General features: G+C 34.6%; 1 protein-coding gene across 3 annotated transcripts in view; it reads left to right on the plus strand.

The window, feature by feature from the left end:
• Cntnap5 (contactin associated protein family member 5) overlaps positions 1–18,741 on the plus strand; it is a 771,818-nt gene that overhangs the window by 163,650 nt on the left and 589,427 nt on the right. For all 3 annotated transcript variants that reach the window (XM_077798231.1, XM_026402894.2, XM_026402896.2), the window contains exon 2: positions 10,180–10,284. In XM_077798231.1, the coding sequence (XP_077654357.1) occupies positions 10,180–10,284 (105 nt within the window). The remainder of the gene's footprint in view (positions 1–10,179; positions 10,285–18,741) is intronic.

Consider the following 18,741-nt stretch of genomic DNA (forward strand, 5'->3'; position numbering starts at 1 on the left):
AATCCTTCAATTATACCTTCCTTTCAGTTCATCAGGTCATGATTATTCCCATACAATATTGCTAGATTTTCTTACCCTCTTTCCATTCATATTGTCATTATTTTTTAAAAAAATTGGCCTTTATTACATCTTCTTTACTATTTCTATATCCCCTGATTGACTCTTCTTGCCACAAATCTTGCTTGCTCATTACCCTGCTGCCTTATTCTCACCCCTGCCATATGCCCACACACACATAGCCCATTCTTTGCAGTGAAATGAGAGCCAACTTTCATAAAAAAAATTGATGTGTATTTCTTGCATGAAGTGATATTTTCCTACTTTTTAAGCTTAGTATCTAAAATTGAAAGCATGGTGGATTATTTAAATATGTCTACATTATAAATACATAAATATAAATATATATATATATATATATATATATATATATATATATATATATATATATTGCAAAGATAATGCCATCTTGCCACAACTTCTGTAATGCTGCATGATAGCCATGCTTCCTCTTCTCCTTAAGGGTCACCAGACCAACTACCATATAGCAGGAAGTCCAGACTACTGTGCTTAAGTGATTGTTTGTTGTACTCAAGAAAAAATAAGTATGATAACACTTGGAAGTGTGTTCTGTTCATCTAGGATCATAAGCGATGCATAAATAAAGAATTATTCTATGAATTTTGAACAGATGATAAATTGATAAAACCATGCAGCTGGACAAACTTTAAAAGATACAGTAGAGGTTACAGGGACATTACTTTTCAAAGACCCTGTCTGAAATTGAAGATGTTGTGACTGAATCTAAGGCAATATTTTAAAAATGAAGGACACTAATGTATATCTAATTGAAAATAATGTATGTTCAATTGTGTTCCAATCACTGGGATATTTTATATGAATTGCCTCTTATTGTCCTCACAGAAATCCCATACATCATTTTTATTCCCATTTTATACAGAGAAAATTGAGACTAAATAACTTCCCAAAGGATATGTAATTATTTAAATGCATGATCAGGGTCTGCATTAAGAATAAGCTGGATTCCAATATCTGAGCTCTTTACAAATACAATAGAATCCCCAACACACACTTGCACACATACATGAAGTTATCATGAAGGATCACTTCTCTGTCTCTGGCCTGCCATTATTTTCTCATCTACAAAGACCAATAAACGTCAATGCTTCTTCAAACTTTCAATACATGTTTATCACATTCACTCATAAATAGCTGACATTGTGATCACTGATTATGTTAGAAGCCAGCTGGCCAGGCCTCTACTTTTGACCAGTTATTTTCATCAATTTTCAATGAACAGATTGTGACACAAAGAGATTGCAATGATTCTTTGAGGAATACTATACCTAGATCCATATGAGATGAAGAGGATTCTATGACTGTGTACGGACTGATTGAGCTGCACTTTAAGTTTATGGTTTCCTGAGTAACCAAGAATTTTAGAGTAATTTAGAACCACTCAATACACGATCATGATTAGCTATTGGAAGTTTAGCCCATTGTATTCAAAAAAAAGAATAGATTTCTACTGAGAAAGACACAGTTAGAGAAGAAAATCTTCAACTCTGATGAGGACTGAATTGAAAGAAACACTATCTTTAAATTTTTCCCACTCTTTTCCCTCATGTTAATATTCTGAGAATAATCATTTGAACAATTCACTTTTTAAAGTGAAAAGAAATCATCTCTACCTGTTAACTTTCAAAACTTTTTATCTTTTACATTTTCCTATTTTCCAAGTCTTGTGATTCATACTATCCTATCCATTCATTTATTCAGCTTGCTTAAAAATGCAATAAATTTTAAAACAGATTTGGCACTATATTTTCTAATGCTGTGTGTGTGTGTGCGTGCGCGTGTGCATGTGTGTGTGTGTGTGTGTGTGTGTGTGTGTATTGTATAGTGTTGATAGGTGGAAATAGGGAAGATAGGGTTGTATACAAGCAGAGTTGAATTTAGGAAACAACTTTCAGGTAGATAAATTTTTATGTTTTCATTTTTTTTTCAAAGACTTTTTTTCTTATCAGACATTTCTGAAATCCTCCAAAGAAATCTAGACACAACTCTCAGCTTCTCATATTCCAGAAATTTCTAATTCTTTTCATCTACAAATCTCACCATTTCTACACCCTAATAAAAAAAATGTTCCATGTTCTCTAGATAATCAAATTAACCTAGTAAGGGCCATTTATAACCTTAAGGGTTTAATAACTTGGTCTTGTTTGAGTTTAGATGCCATCAGGGTGGTACTTTGGAGGGCATGATTCTCAGACTTCTCAGCAGCAGACCCCTGACTTCTGACCTCTGCCAGTTGGGCTTTACTCTTTGGCCATCAACAAGGCCAAAACTGTGCTTAGCAGGGACTTACCAAGTGCAAATACCCCTCTCTCCTCTTTCATCCTCATGGTGCCACCTCTAGAAGCCAAAATTAAGGTTGGCATGCTTTATTTTCCAGGAAACACATTGAAAGCAGGGTTCTAAAAGGAAAAGTCTAATACAAACGCAGCTTGCTGTCTACCTGAGAAGACTACTGCAAAAATCATCATATATGTGAAAAGGATAAATTAGAATCAAATTTTGGGAACAAAAATGTGAGCTTATATTTGTGAGATATTTCTAAGTAAAAAGAAGCAAATAAACTTGATGAGGTCTGAGTCTTTTATTTAACAAAGATTTATTGAACACATGTAGTTCCACATACTAAATTTTAGGGAAAATAAATAAATAAGCTTAAAAATTCCAGTTCAGCAGGACCTTTTATATTCCTCTCATAATTAGTACACTTTGTGTCTCACACATGAGGGGATTAAGAAACATTTGTTGACCTGGGTGCAGTTGTGCACACCTCTAATCCAAATGACTCAGGAGGTTGAGGCAGGAGGATCAAGAGTTCAAAGCCAGCCTAGACAAAACAGAGACACTAAGCAACTCAGCAAGACCCTGTCTTTAAATAAAATGCAAAAAATAGGGCTGGGGATTTGGCTCAGTGGTAAAATACCCCTGAGTTCAATCTCCAGTACACCTCATCAAAAAAAGAAAAAAGAAAAAAAAAAAGAAACATTTATTGAATTGAGAAAGTCATTGATGAATTAGATTTAAAGATAGAAATGAAAAACAAGTAACAGTGTGATCTGAACAAGATATCTTTATCTGAGAATTAAAACAAAACAAAACAAAAATCAGTGATGGTATAGGGAAAAAAAATGGGTGGTGAGACTTTAATACAAGAGAGAATGGTGTTTGAGAACCATTGAGTTTGCTCTAACTCTGGAACATCCCTGGACAGATGTTCTTCACAATTAAAGAGAAGAGCAATATTCACACAAGATAGTTAGTCCAACAGGAGCTTCCCCTGCCAGTTTGTGACAAAGGACTATGTTGTGGAGATCCAGAGCAGGTTTTGAGATAAGCAGTACACAGAGTCACACAAACTTTGGTTCAAATTCCAGAACCCTCTTGTTAATTCCTAGATAGGACTAGACCCTCTTCTGGATGTTCCTGCAGCCTTCAGTGCCCCATCTGTCTGCGGTGAGTGGCATGTCCACCTCTACCATGTTTGAGGGATTTGCCATAAGCCTTCCACTGTATTGAAACTGAGGGAAACTGTGACACCTACTATGTGCTTGCTTAAAGTATGATAAGGGAACAACTGAACAGTAATCACTGTCATTTTACAGTTGAGGAATCTGAAATGAGATTTAAAGGTAAAATGAGACCTATTTACAGATCAAGCAAGGGAAGTCCAGGACTCCTGGATTCCTGTCCAAATGTTATTTACGTGTATTTACATGCTATTGTTCACAAACAAAGGCAATTTTGGTTGTGTTATTGTTGTTCATGTTTTGTTTTGTGCTGGGGATTGAATCCAAGCCAAGGCCTTCTGCGTGCTCACTGCAAGTTCTACCACTAAACTAGATATTTAATCTCTTCTTTATTAAGAAATGTAGATGCTTGGTTTCTTGAGCTCAGTTCTGTATTTGACTTTATTCTGTCTTAGCATGGCAAAAGCCTCACCTTGAGTGTCCAGCAGATGGTCAAAAAGCAGGTGTTGTAAAGGCTTGGAGATGAAGACCAGTATAGACCTTCTTTTCATGACTTATTTTAGAGAGCTATTGTTTTCTGGTCTGCTCATTATGAAGCAATTTATCTTTTGAGGTTTCCTTGTAGAAAAGGGGGACAGGGTCAGATTCAAATGTAATATTGTAGTATTTATTTTTGTTGTTTGCTAAGTGAAATTATAGGTAGCAAGGGGGGAAAGAAATGGAGCTAAAAGCATGAGTTATCACTTCTAAGCACCATTGTAGGCACTCTACAAAATGCATGGTTTATGTCTTTTAAACAAAGTAGGCCATTAAGTGTGCGGTGCTAAGGGGAATTTTATCTTACCTATAAATACAAGTGAATCTTTTAAGCTCCAAATCCCCATATACAGACAATTTACTGTGGTAATCAAGACGGTGCAAACAATTTCACTTCAGCACCATCTGTAACTCAATTGGTATTTTAATAATAATGAATAAAAATATATGCTGGCAACAAAAAAAATGTTACTTAAAGTAGAATCATCTTAAAGAGTCAATGATAATTTCTAAGAAGCTGTGTAAATATCGTAATTACCCAGACTTCTTTTTGGTGTGTGTGCCTTCATCTTTTAATTAATGTGATAGGAGACCTCTAGCACTGAACTGTATACATATATTAAGGAACAAATTATCCTCACTTCTTCAGATTACAATACTAAAATGCTTAAGTATCTATGCAAATATATATTCATAGGCAATCACATTAAGTCTCATTTATGTTTCTGTTCTTACCTCTTTTTTTCTTTCCCATTGTGCTTTATTTTTTGTCTGTTGGCCTTAGGGAAATGAAGGACTTAGGAGAATGTGAGGAAGGAAGACATAAGGAACGCAAAAAGATTCAAATAGTTTTGAAAGTGATAGACTGTCCTTTGTCAATGTTTGTCTGTTATCTGGGAAATGAGATGGTGTTTTTCCTTTTGCAAAAAAAAAAAAAAAGAATGAAAAAAAGAAAAGAAAAGAAAAAGAAAAAGAAAGAAAAGAAAAAGAAATTTAAAAAATTAAAAATAAAACAAATAAAAAGTCACCCATTAAAACAATTCTTCTGAAGAATAATATAACTCGTGATTACCTGCCTTATGAAAAGGAGGCAGGTAACTGACCCTGTGGTCATCAGGAGACAGTGAATGAACTTGAGTTTTGGTCCAGGCTGGTCCACCGATTATCTGGATAATCCTGAACAGTGTTATTCTCTTCCCTCATTTGTGAAGCAAATATTTAGATTTAATAAATGTAGATGTGACTTCTGGGTCCTGAAATTCTTTTAGTCTATGAATACAAGGCAGATTATCTGCAAATAGCCCTGGGGTTGCATAAACAGCTACTGAACTGTAACAGCAGAGGAGCCTCAGTCTCACCCACAGGTGTGGGGTTTTATCTGCACAAGACAGTGTGCAGCAGGTGGGGACCTTTGTGCTATCAAGAAAAACAGTGAAGATGGCCCGGTAGTTATTTTCTGAGGAAAAATGGAGAATCATATGTCACCTTTGAATCAGGGTTTGCATTTTGAAAATTGCTTTTTAATTTCATCTAAAGGTTGGGAGAAAAGGCCCATGAAGAAGATTTTTGAAAGCTCGTTTTGAAAATGTTCAATTACACCAATGTATCCATGGTTTCTTGGAAAATCCCTTTTTCTTGAAAGCAACTTTTGGGAAAATGCTTAACGTCTATCCTAAGTGGTCCCACTGGAAGTGGGGAGGAGAGAAACCTGATGTTTAGTCCCTGAGCATTTTTTTTCCCCTAAACTTTAATCACCTCCCTTTGGACCACAGTTTCTTCACATTTTCAGCTTTCTCTCTAAATACAGATAAACACATACACACATTTCTGGAGGAGAGAGTGATGGATTTAGCATTGTGCAGACTCACTGTCAGAAGGCTGAGATGCTAGTGGAACCTGAAATTGAACGATAACATAGATTTGCTTATTGGAAGCATGCAGGAGGGGCGGAACAGATGGTATTTCCTTTCCTTCCTTCCCTGCCATGTGTTCTGTGTGATGTGGAGCCAGCCTCCAGGAGGCTGCAGATCCAAGGCTCTGTGATCCTTCACCCCCTCATTCCCCTCCACTTCATCTTCTACTGCTCATCTGGCCCATTTAAGCCTTTAGTGCAAAAGAGCTATCTGTGATACCAATTCTTGGGCAGGTTTCATGGTACAAAAATGAGATCCCAGAAATAAGATTGTTAAAATAGTTGTTCTCAATTACAGCAAGATATTACCAGCAATTCATATACCACTTTCTGTTCTCATTTTGGGCTTTATACTCGACAAAAAGTTGGGTTTTTCCCCCTCATCTATTCTAATTCCATCTTTAAAATGATTCTATAAATGTATTTGGCAGAGATGATTCTTTATTTTACAAACAATGAAAATAAAGTTGAATTCACTTGAATCTATTATATTGAATCATTGAGTCAAAAGAAGAAACAAATCTAGGAACCAGGATCTCCTAGTTCTAGACACCCAGACACTTTCCACTACCCCAGGCTATTCCAAATCATAAAATAAAATAAAACAAAACCTAATGATTGTTTTCATGTATGCTGGGTCATTTCTCTTCTGCTTTAAGAATTGGAACCCTGTCTAAAATCATACCCACTTTTAGATTTAGGATGTTTATATTGTAAACACTTTTGAGAAGAGTCATGTTCCAGTCTCTTTTAGGTGAGGTTATCAAGTTATTCACTTGACTTAGAGATGGCAGAGAGAACTACGTCTCTGCTCTAGATGGAGAGTGACGTCATCTTTCTTCCTTTCTAATTTGAAAATTTCCCACTCTTATCCTATTTTGAGCAAGGAGTTGAAGTTCAGATAGTTTCCTCTCAAAGCCACTGTTGAAATGCATAGAGTGTGTGAGGGGGTGCACCCTAAAACAATAAAAAATTCCCTCTAGGCCTTTCCCTTGGCATAGATTGTGTTTCATGTATTTACTTATTTCTGAAATGGAACCATTAACCTCAGAGGCTGAGACACAGGGCAAGCCGTTTTCAGAGGAGGAAGCGTGACAGCTTTGCCATGACACCGTTGGGCCCTGGAAGCTGAGTCCTCCCTAAGGCCAGTGCCTGGTGAAGGAGGGAAGGGCAGAGGGTTGGAGGAGATGGCAAAGATCACTTGTCTGAAAGTTTAGATAGTGAGTACCAGTTTTAGCAACTGGGCTCTATGCTTAGTGAACATTTCCTAAACTTCCCCGTTTCTTTATTTGTTTACATCTTTGTATTTCTGGTAGGTCTATGAGCTCTGTAAGATTTGAAAGCTTTTTACTCAGCTCTGTCCTTAATGTTTCTCTGAGGATAGGCACAACATCAGGTCAGATATTTGCACTGAATTAAATGACCAGGGTACATCCATTTCTAATATTTCATGGGCATTTTAATAGTTAACATATTCCTCCAAGGACAACTATAATATGAGGAGAAAAATTATACTCCAGGGTTGTTTCTTGAGTGATGTGTGACTTGAGATGACTTGAAATTTCTACAGAAGTATAGTTGATTCTGCTGTAGTATAGTGTATGCATTAGTAAACACAACTGGTTAGTTGTACAATAAAAAATCTTATAAGAAAGGGCTTACGGCATGACAGATGCAATTCCACAGCATGTACAATAAGAAAAATGAGAAAGTATATCCCATTTACGTATGATATATCAAAGTGCATAAGTGCAGTTTACTGTCATGTATAACTAATTAAAACAAATTTTTAAAAAAATTTAAAAAGATAGGGCTTAAGGTAAAATAGGGTTAGGAGCACCAAACTCAAAAGGCATTGATGACACATAGAATATAAGAACCTAATAAAATGATAGCAGAGTTGTATGCATATTAAAATTTTTAGAAATACATAAATGCTATAATAAATAGGTTTCTTTGCCTTTAAAAGATTCACAGTTTTCTTGTGGATTTGAGTGTCAGAAGGGCTTGAGTTGTTGCAAAGTGATGGAAAGGTGTTTTTATGAAATGGAATGATAGTGATAACTACAGAGGTCAATGAGGGAAGCTCATAACACAGTAGTGAATTTTAAATTCTGTGTTTATATTTGATAACTCTGTGTGTGTGTGTGTGTGTGTGTGTGTGTGTGTGTGTGTATGTTTGGAATATACATCTAAGGTTCATTTTTCTGTATTTATCTGATATTTTCTGATGATAAGAGTCAGAAATAAATTGCAACATCCACATTATGTTTAAATTGTTTCCTAATATATAAATAAAGTAAAAATGTGTTTTCAAGAAAGTGCTTTGAGGTGAGCAATCATCACCTAACATTTGTGTCTTATACCAGGAGTGAAGCAGTCACATGTTTTGTTTTCTGTTCACAGAGTGACCAAAACTACAGAGATACCAAAGTAGTGACATCTATGTTCTTTATCCAGTGAGGATCTGGTGTTGTCTCATGTTAGTCAAATACCTCAAAATATTTTTCAAACATTTCTGTTTGGAGAGAACTCAAAATACACTTTGCCAGTTGATTTGTTTAGCACTCTTAACAAACAAGAAATTAATTCTTATGCTTCTAATTAATTTTTCCTGCAATTAGCTGAAATGCAGGTCTCTAAGAATTTGTTAGATAATCAAGCATGAGCCAATGTGAATGTTCTTTAAAAAACGTATCAAACCAAAATTTCCTAAGAAGTTTACCTGCAAACTGAACAGCACATTTTGATTTTGTTTTGAATGAGGTATGTCTAGGTCTCATGAAGTCATTTCTTAAAGTTCTGCAGAATCAATTTTTTACAACATGGAAAAAAAAAGGAAAAGAATGTTGGTACTGTGAGGCTGATGATGATTGATTGATCCTTTCTTCTCTTCCTTTCTTCCTTCATCATTCACCATACCATCCTTTACAAAAACTTTTCTTCAGGACCTATTATGTTGCAGATTCTTTGCTAGGAGCCCACAAAGAGTGTGCTACCTAGTGGAAGAGAAAAACAAAATAAGGAATTATTATATAAGACTAAGATGATCTATTGTTCTAGCCACTTTTGTGCTGTTCTAACAGAATACCTAAAACTAGGTAATTTATAATGAATAGACATGTATTGGTTTACATTTCTGGAAACTGGAAAGTCATATATAAAGGTTCTAGTATCTAACAAGAGCTAATTGCCATGTGATCACATGGTAGAAGGCGAGAGTGTAGGAGACCACATTCCCGAAAGCCCTTTTTTAAGGCATAAAACCCACCAGTGAGAACGGAATCTTCACAGCTTAATTATCTTTTGAAGTTCTCTCTTGTTTACATTGCTAGAATGGCAATTCAATCCCAATATGAATTTTAGAGGGTACAGCATTGTAACCAAAGTGTCAATATGCTAATAGTGAAGGACAGGGTCCACTATATGAAATTGGATGGTCATGGCATTCGTATCAATCTAGAGGGACATATGAGGAGTCAGTACCATGTCTATACCTGTGCCTTCACCTGTCTCATATTTGGATTTTACCAAAGAAGCCTTAGAAAACATGCATATCACATTTAGAATAACTGGGATGGTAGCTATTGAAGTGAATATCAAATTTAAGACTGTAAAAAGAAATCTCTGAGACTATTCTCTAATGCTGTATAAACTATAAATGAGCTTCTAAGATGAGTAACTTATTTTCCAGTGGTGTTCACAAAGCAGAGAGTTAGCTATTTGAAACAATCTTATACCTCTAGATACAATTACTATAGGAGAACTTGAAGACCAGAAAATAAACATTTACATCTATAATGGTCTCCCTTTCTATAGAATAAGTACAAGTGTAGTTAATTAATGCTTTGCTCAAATGGTCAATTAAAGGAATGCATGGATAGCTGGGCTTTTGAGTCAGACCCACCTAGGTGGATGAAACACTCCTAGGTGAGTCTTGGGACCACAGACAACCTACATGAAACCCTGAGCTTCATTGTCACCATCTGTGAAAGAAAATCACACCTGTCCTTCAGACTTCTTGTGAGGAGTAGATGCAATGACACAAGGAAGGAAGTGGGGCCTGACTTTATGCAGAGAAAGTGATTAATAAATGATGGTCCTTAATGTCATGATTGCCCTCTTCATGGGCAATCTAATCTCTTTTTCTCTCTCTTCCTATCATTCTAGACAACTGTGATGACCCATTAGCATCCCTGCTGTCTCCAATGGCTTTTTCCAGCTCCTCAGATCTCACTGGTACCCCCAGCACAGCTCAGCTCAACTGGAGAGTTGGTAAGTAAAAGGAACAAAAATCCCATGCCAAGTGCCAAATGAGAATACCACAAACACAGGAGAAAAAGTGATCATTTCATATACTGGGTTCATGTCCAAAGGCAGTGTTCAGAAGATGTGGAAGGACAAGGGTTAAAATTTAACAGAATCATACTTCCCATCACATAACAGAAATCCAGAGACTGCCTTTTTTTTATTATAAGAAGCCTTTGCAAAAGTGACTTTTAAAAGGAATTTGCTTTATTTTTATACTTTGTGTATCTAACATAAATAGCTACCCAAACATGTTATTATAACAAGTTTGTAGAATAATGAAGTTTATTTAAAATTTCCAACTTTAATTTTACCATAAAACTAATATTGCTATCTTTAAGAGTATTCAAAATACCATTAAAATTCAAAGTAAGAATTCAATCTATAATCTTAGTAGTAGGAGATAACTGTGGTTAAGTAGCTAGTATGTAACTTTACAAATGCTGACAGAAGTCAGGGTAGACACTCTGAACTAGTCTCTGATGTTAAATGCCCTTAATAAATGCGATATTGGATGTCTGGATATTACTATAGGAGAACTTGAAGACCCTAAAATAAACATTTACATCTATAATAGTCTCCCTTTCTATAGAATAATACTTTAATTATATATGGGTGCTGATTTTTATAATGTATATGAGAGATATAAAGATAGAAAAGGTGATATTTGAATTACTTTAGTTTTAAAGACTAATTATCTGATAACATTTGAATATCTGATTAAAGTTATAAAGGTTCTCCTAGGTGAAGAAAAAATGTATGAAATTTCAAAAGACCCTTTTAGGGTCTATTTTAGAGTTCATATTAATTTCTCATGACCATTATTTCATTGGTATGTTAGCCCAACCACATTAGTAAATTTTTCATTGTTGAATCATCATTGCATCCTGGAATACATTTTAATAAGTGATTTTGTAATTTTTATGTGTGTATTTTTAAGTAATGAAAGATTTAATTTGTGAAAGCTTTCATTTATATTTCATTTTTGAATATAATGGGACCAGTAATTTAAAAGCCAGCAAGGGTCAAAATTTATTTGAGAAAGCCATTTAAGAATACAGACAATCTTTCATATTTGAACACTCAAAAATATTTATTAAAAACTGCTTATGTGCTGAACATGTACAGACTTTCTTTTCTTGTCCTTATTCTGTAAACATTGAAGGATAACAAGAATTTACCTGGCACTTTACAACATCCTAGGTATTGTAAAGATCAAAGAGATATTATAAATCATCAAAGAGATGATTTAAGGTATATATGCAAAAATGTGTATACGTTGTATGCAAATACTACATCATTTTATACCACAGACTTGAGCATTCACGGAATTTGGTACCAGAGGAGGACCATGAACCAAACCACTATAGATTCCAAGGGATGATTGCATTATTCTAAAAGCAAAAGAATGTCCAGTTAGAGATATAACAGAAAAATATTAATAAAATTTTATAATAACACTGACCTTTGATGATTATTCTGTGCTACAAATTTTATGAATAATTTTACCAATATCATGATAGAGGTAACAAAGTTGTTTTAGAATAAGCAATGTAACCTTTTACTTCAAGTAGGGTCCCTGAAGCTAATAGAAGTTGCATGATTTACCCCAAATCACACAGCTAGGAAAGAAAATACTTGGATTCAAACTTAATTAATCTGAATCTAAGTCTCATTTTCACAATCAGCACATTAGCAAATTGATTCACAGGTACAGATTAAAGAGGGTGAAGTAGAAAGAAGAAAGATTTTATTCTCTTTTATTGCTGAGTAATATTCCATTGTGTATATATGCTACATTTTTTTTTATCCAATCGTCTATTGAAGGGCATTTAGGTTGGTTTCACAATTTAGCTATTGTGAATTGTGCTGCTATAAACATTGATGTGGCTGTGTCCCTGTAGTATGCTGTTTTTAAGTCCTTTGTGTATAGATTGAGGAGAGAGATATTTGTCTCAAATGGTGGTTCCCTGCTGTTATATATAAATAATGAAAAAAAAATATCCAACCAGAAAAAAAAGAAAAAAGAGAAAGTAATCCACTACAGTTCAGACTGTAACACTTATAAAAGTTACAAGTTACTTTGAGTTACTTCAAGTCACTTACCTGCTCTTGATCTCAGCTTTTTATCTGTGAAGTAGGCTCAGAATGACTGCCTTGTAGCATTATGTGTAGAAAGAAACCAGACTTGTATAACCAAAAAAGTCTTTCCCACTGCAGGATAGAGAACTGGAGTAGAGCAAGGAGGTCCACTGTTCTTTCAGGAAGAAGCAGTTGGGGAGACTCAGAGTTTCCAACAGGGCTTGCCAGGATAGTTTGTCTCAATTCCATTCAAACCCTGGGCATTTTCTGAGAAACTATGGGTCTGGTCATAGGCAGCTCTTTCCTTATTGGAGTGGTAGTGACTAGGAACAAGTGTCTCCACTGCAATAGATAATAACCCTGCTCCAGTTCATAGGGAGGCTGGGTGCCTCAGCCCAAGGCCACTATGACTGTGTGAATAGGGAAATTCCACTTCTCTCCTCTCAACAGTCTAAATCCTGAAAATTGAATAAATTCAGTCCTACTGATGGGGTGCATTGACTTCATCTTCCAACATGGAATTCCCTTCCTTCACTGGGGCCCAACCTTCCCTTCACAGCACCACTGAATCATCTAGAGAGCTTTACAGGGAGCATTGCCTGAGCCTATCTCCCAAATATCTGAATTAATTGGGATGAGACTCAAGCAAAGATGCCAATCAAGTGAATAAATAAATGCTTTCTGAGTGATTCTAGAATACAATGATAGTGGCAAACCACTACATAGGATGAATTCATGGGTAACAAACCCTTCTGTGACTACTGAGCACCTTCAGTTTGTTAGTCAACATGCAAAAATTGGCAAGAATAGGTACAAACACTATCAGTAAAGAGTTGACATAGATAAAGCAGAGTATAATTAAAACCTGCGATATTAATTAACACCTAACTTATGTCACTGATGATAATAATGATATTATAATATCGTTTTATATGGATTCTATTTATGGATATATATGTATGTATAAAATAAATCATATATATGCTATCCAGTATATTTTTAGTAGGGCATGCAAAATTAAAATATATACAAATATTGAATATATAAAAGTAGAATTAATGTATACAGAAGTATATATATAGGGTTGGGCATGGATACACACATACATAGACACACGTAGTAGAATGTATATATGTGTATACTTATCTTTCAGTTCCATTGGTTTCAAGACCCCAATGCATACCAAAATCTATGGATATTCAAATTTCTTAGATAAAATGATATAGATTTGCATATAATCTATGCACAACCTCCTGTATAATTTAATTCATTTTTGGATTTCTTATAATACGTAATACAATGTAAATGCCATGTAAATAGTTACACTATATTTTACTAAGGAATAATGACAAGGATAAAAGTGGATACATGTTCAATTCATAAGCCATGATTTTCAAGTGTTTCCTGTACCCAGTTTTTTGAATCCTCAAATGCAAAACTCAAGGATAAAAAGAACCTACAATATATAATATATGAATGGATAAAATAATATACACTTGTATGTACAAACATACATAAAATATATGCATATGTTGTATATACTATAATATACATGTTAGTATAAAACATACATGCGATTATAATAATGTTATTAAGAATAAATTTTGTAATATGAATGGATAAAAAATAATAAGTCATGGAAAACCCATAGCATTAATTAAAATTGGACATATTAGTAAAAGTAGACTGAATTTTCTGCTTCTCAAACCAGTCTGATGTAATTTTTGTCCATTGTCAGGATCTAGAAGAAATTATAGCAATGAAAACTCCTTTTCCACATGGATTCCTTTAAATCTTCCCTTTTATTTTATGAGTGGAAAGACATCAAATATAGCCCAAAGAGTACATTCCACCACAAGGTGTGAAATCTGCGATGCGCTCAGGTTTCCTTGGAGATGTCAACCATCTTCTTCCTGAATACAGGGATTATTTTATTTAATTTTTTTTAAATTTATAAATGACATTAGAATGCATTGCAATTCTTATTAGACATATAGAACACAATTTTTCATATCTCTGGCTGTATACAAACTATATTCACACCATTTCTTGTCTTCATACATGTACTTTGGGTAATAATGACCATGATATTCCACTATCATTTCTAACCCCATACACCTTCCCTTCCCCCTCCCACCCCTCTGCCCTATCTAGAGTTCATCTATTTCTCCCAAATTCCCTCTCCCCATCCCACTATGAATCAGCCTCCTTATATCAGAGAAAACATTTGGCATTTGGTTTTTTGGGATTGGGTAACATCACTTAGCATTATTTTCTCTAACTCCATCCATTTACCTGCAATGCCATGATTTTATTATTTTTTATTGATGGGTAATATTCCATTGTGTATATATGCCACATTTTTTAAATCCATTTATCTATTGAAGGACATTTACGATGGTTCCACAATTTAGCTATTGTGAATTGTGCTGCTATAAATACTGATGTGGCTGTGTCCCTGTAGTATGCTGTTTTTAAGTCCCTTGAGTATAGACCGAGGAGAGGGACAGCTGGTTCTAATGGTGGTTCCATTCTCAATTTTCCAAGAAATCTCCATACTGCTTTCCATATTGGCTGCACCAATTTGCAGTCCCACCAGCAGTGTATGAGTGTGCCTTTTTCCTCACATCCTCGCCAACACTTATTGTTGTTTGTCTTCATAATAGCTGCCATTCTGACTGGAGTGACATGAAATCTTAGAGTAGTTTGATTTGCATTTCTCTAATTGCTATCGATGATGAACATTTTTTCATATACGTGTTGATTGATTCTATATCATCTTCTGAGAAGTGTCGGTACAGGTCCTTGGCCCATTTATTGATTAGATTACTTGTTGTTTGGGGATTCAGCTTTTTGAGTTCTTTATATACTCTAAAGATTAGTTAGTGCTCTATCTGATGTGTGAGGGGTAAAGATTTGCTCCCAAGATGTAAACAGATTGTTTCTTTTGCTGAAAGTAAACCTTTTAGTTTGAATTTATCCCATTTATTAATTCTTGGTTTTAATTCTTGTGCCAAAGGAGTCTTATGAAGGAAGTTGGGTCCTAATCCCACATGATGAAGATTAGGGCCTACTTTTTCTTCTATTAGATGCAGGGTCTCTGGTTTTATTCCTAAATTCTTAATCCATTTTGGGTTGAGTTTTGTGCATGGTGAGAGATAGGCGTTTAATTTCATTTTGTTGCATATGGATTTCCACTTTTCCTAGCACCACTTGTTAAAGAGACTGTCTTTTCCCCAACCCATATTTTTGGCCCCTGTGTCTAATATAAGACAATTGTAGTTTTGTGGTTAGTCTCTGTGTCTTCTATTCGTACCATTGGTCTACCAATCTGTTTTGGTGCTGATACCTTGCTGTTTTTTGTTACTATTGCTCTGTAGTATAGTTTAAGGTCTGGTTTCGTGATGCCACTTGCTTCACTCTTCCTGTAAAGGATTGCTTTAGCTATTCTGGGTCTCTTACTTTTTCCAGATGAATTTCATGATCGCTTTTTCTATTTCTATGTGGAATGAGGAATGTCATTGGGATTTTGGTCAGAATTGCATTAAATCTGTACAATGCTTTTGGAAGTATGGTCATTTTGATAACATGAATTCTCCCTATCCAAGAGCAAGGTAGATCTTTCTATTTTCCAAGGTCTTCTTTTACTTCTTTTTTTAGGGTTCTGTAATTTTCATAATATAAGTCTTTCACCTTTTTATGTTAAGTTCATTCCCAACTACTTTTTTTTGAGGCTATTGTAAATGGGGTAGTTTTTCTCATTTCCCTTTCTAAGGATTTGTTACTGATATACAGAAATGCCTGTGATTTATGGGTGTTGATTTTATATCCTGCTATTTTGGTGAATTTATTACTAGTTCTAGAATTTTTCTGGTGGAAATTTTAGGGTCTTCAGGGTATAGTATAATGTCATCAGCAAATAGTGCCAATTTGAGTTCTTCTTTTCCTATGTGCAACTTTTTAATTTCTTTCATCTGTCTAATTGCTCTGGACAGTGTTTCAAGAATTATGTTATATAGAAGTGGTGAAAGAGGGCATCCCTGTCTTGTTCCAGTTTTTAGAGGAAATGGCTTCGTTTTGTTTTTTTTTTTTTCCATTTAGAATGATGTTGGCCTAGTGCTTAGCATACATAGCCTTTATGACTTTGAGATATGTTACTGTTATCCCTAATTTTTCTAGTGTTTTGAACATAAAGGGTGCTGTATTTTGTCAAATGCTTTATTTGCATCTCTTGAGATCATATGACTCTTATCTTTAAGTCTATTAATGTGATGAATTACATTTATTGATTTCCTTATGTTGAGCCAACCTTGTATCCCTGGGATGAATCCCACCTCATCATGGTGCACAATCTTTTTGATATATTTTTGTATTCCATTTGCCAGAATTTTCTTGAGAATTTTTGCATCTATGTTCATTAGAGATATTGATCTGAAGTTTCCTTTTTTTTTATGTGTCATTGCCTGGTTTTGGAATCAGGGTGATATTGGCCTCATAGAATGAGCTTGGAAGAGCTGCCTCTTTTTCTATTTCCTGAAATAAATTGGAGTATTTGTATTAGTTCTTCTTTAAAGGTCTTTTGGAACTAGGTTGTGTATCCATCCAGTCCTGGGCTTTTCTTGGTTGGTAGACTTTTGATAGTATCTTTTATTTCAACTTGAAATTGATCTGTATAAATTGTGTATATCATCTTGATTCAACTTGGGCAAATTATATGACTCTAGAAATTTATTGATGCCTTCAATATTTTCTATTTTATTGGAGTACAAGTTTTAAAAATAATTTCTAATTATCCTCTATATCTCTGTAGTGTCTGTTGTGATTTTTTTCATCACATATGTTAGTAATTTGAGTTTTCTCTCTTTCTCTTTGTTAGCATGGTTAAGGATTTGTCAATTTTATTTATTTTTTCAAAGAACCAACTTTTTGTTCTGTCAATTTTTTGAATTGTTTCTTTTGTTTCAATTTCATTGATTTCAACTCTGATTTTAATTATTTCCTGTCTTCTACTGTTTTTGGTTTTGACTTGTTCTTCTTTTTCTAGGGCTTTGAGATGTAATGTTAAGTCACTTATTTTTTGACTTTTTTTTTTCTTTTAAGAAATGACCTTCATGCAATGAACTTCCTTCTTAGAATTGCTTTCATAGTGTCCCAGAGATTTTGATATGTTGTATCTGTGTTCTCATTCACCTCTAAAATTTTTTTAATCTTCTCCTTGATGTCTCCTGCAACCCATTGTTTATCAAGTAGTATATTATTTAGCTATTAGTTTATGTGTTGGAGTGGGTTTTATTTCTTATTTTCTCATTGATTTCTAATTTCATTCCGTTATGATCTGATAGAATGCAGGGTAGTATCTCCATTTTTTATATTTGCTAAGAGTTGCTTTGTGGCATAGTATATGGTATATTTTAGAGAAAGATCCATGTGCTGCTGAGAAGAAAGTGTATTCTGTCAGTGAAGGATCAAATATTCTCTATATGTCAGTTAAGTCTAAGTTATTTGTTGTATTATTGAATTCTATAGTTTCTTTGTTCAGTTTTTGTTTGGAAGACCTATCTATTGATGAAAGAGGTGTGTTAAAGTCACCCAAAATTGTTTTGTTGTGGCCTATTTGACTCTTGAACTTAAGAGTTTGTTTGATGAACATAGATGCTTTACTATTTGGGGCATATATATTTGTAATTGTTAAGTCTTGTTGGTGTATGGTTCTCTGAGCAGTATGTAGAGTCCCTCTTTATCCTTTGTGATTGACTTTAGTTGGAAGTCTACTTTATTTGGTATGAGGATGAAAACCTCTGCTTGCTTCTGCAATCCATGTGAGTGGTATGATTTTTCCCAACCCTTCACCTTCAGTCTGTGGATGTCTTTTCCTATGAGATGAGTTTCTTGGAGGCATAGATTTTTTTTAATACAATAGGCTAGTTTGGATGGCATCCATTTTATTTCAGAACTTGGTATATGTTGTTCCAGGATCTCCTGGTTTTGTGGGTCTGCGTTGAAAAATATGCTGAGATATGAATTGGTCTCCCCTTCTATGTGTTCTGATTCCTCTCTCTTGCAGCTTTTAAGATTCTATCCTTATTCTGTATGCTCAGCATTTTCAGTATAATGTGCCTTGGTGTAGATCTGTTGTAATTTTGTACATTTGTTGTCTGGTACGCCTCTTGTATTTGGTTTTCCAATTTGCTCTTTATGCTTTGGAAATTTTCTGATATTATCTCATTGAAGAGATTGTGTATTCCTTTGGTTTGAAATTCTGTGCCTTCCTTAGATTTGGTCTTTGATGCCATCCCATAATTCTTGGATGTTCTGTTCATGGTGTCTTACTATCTTCACTGT

The sequence above is a fragment of the Urocitellus parryii genome, chromosome 1, assembly GCF_045843805.1.
Source record: "Urocitellus parryii isolate mUroPar1 chromosome 1, mUroPar1.hap1, whole genome shotgun sequence".
NCBI lineage: Eukaryota > Metazoa > Chordata > Mammalia > Rodentia > Sciuridae > Urocitellus > Urocitellus parryii.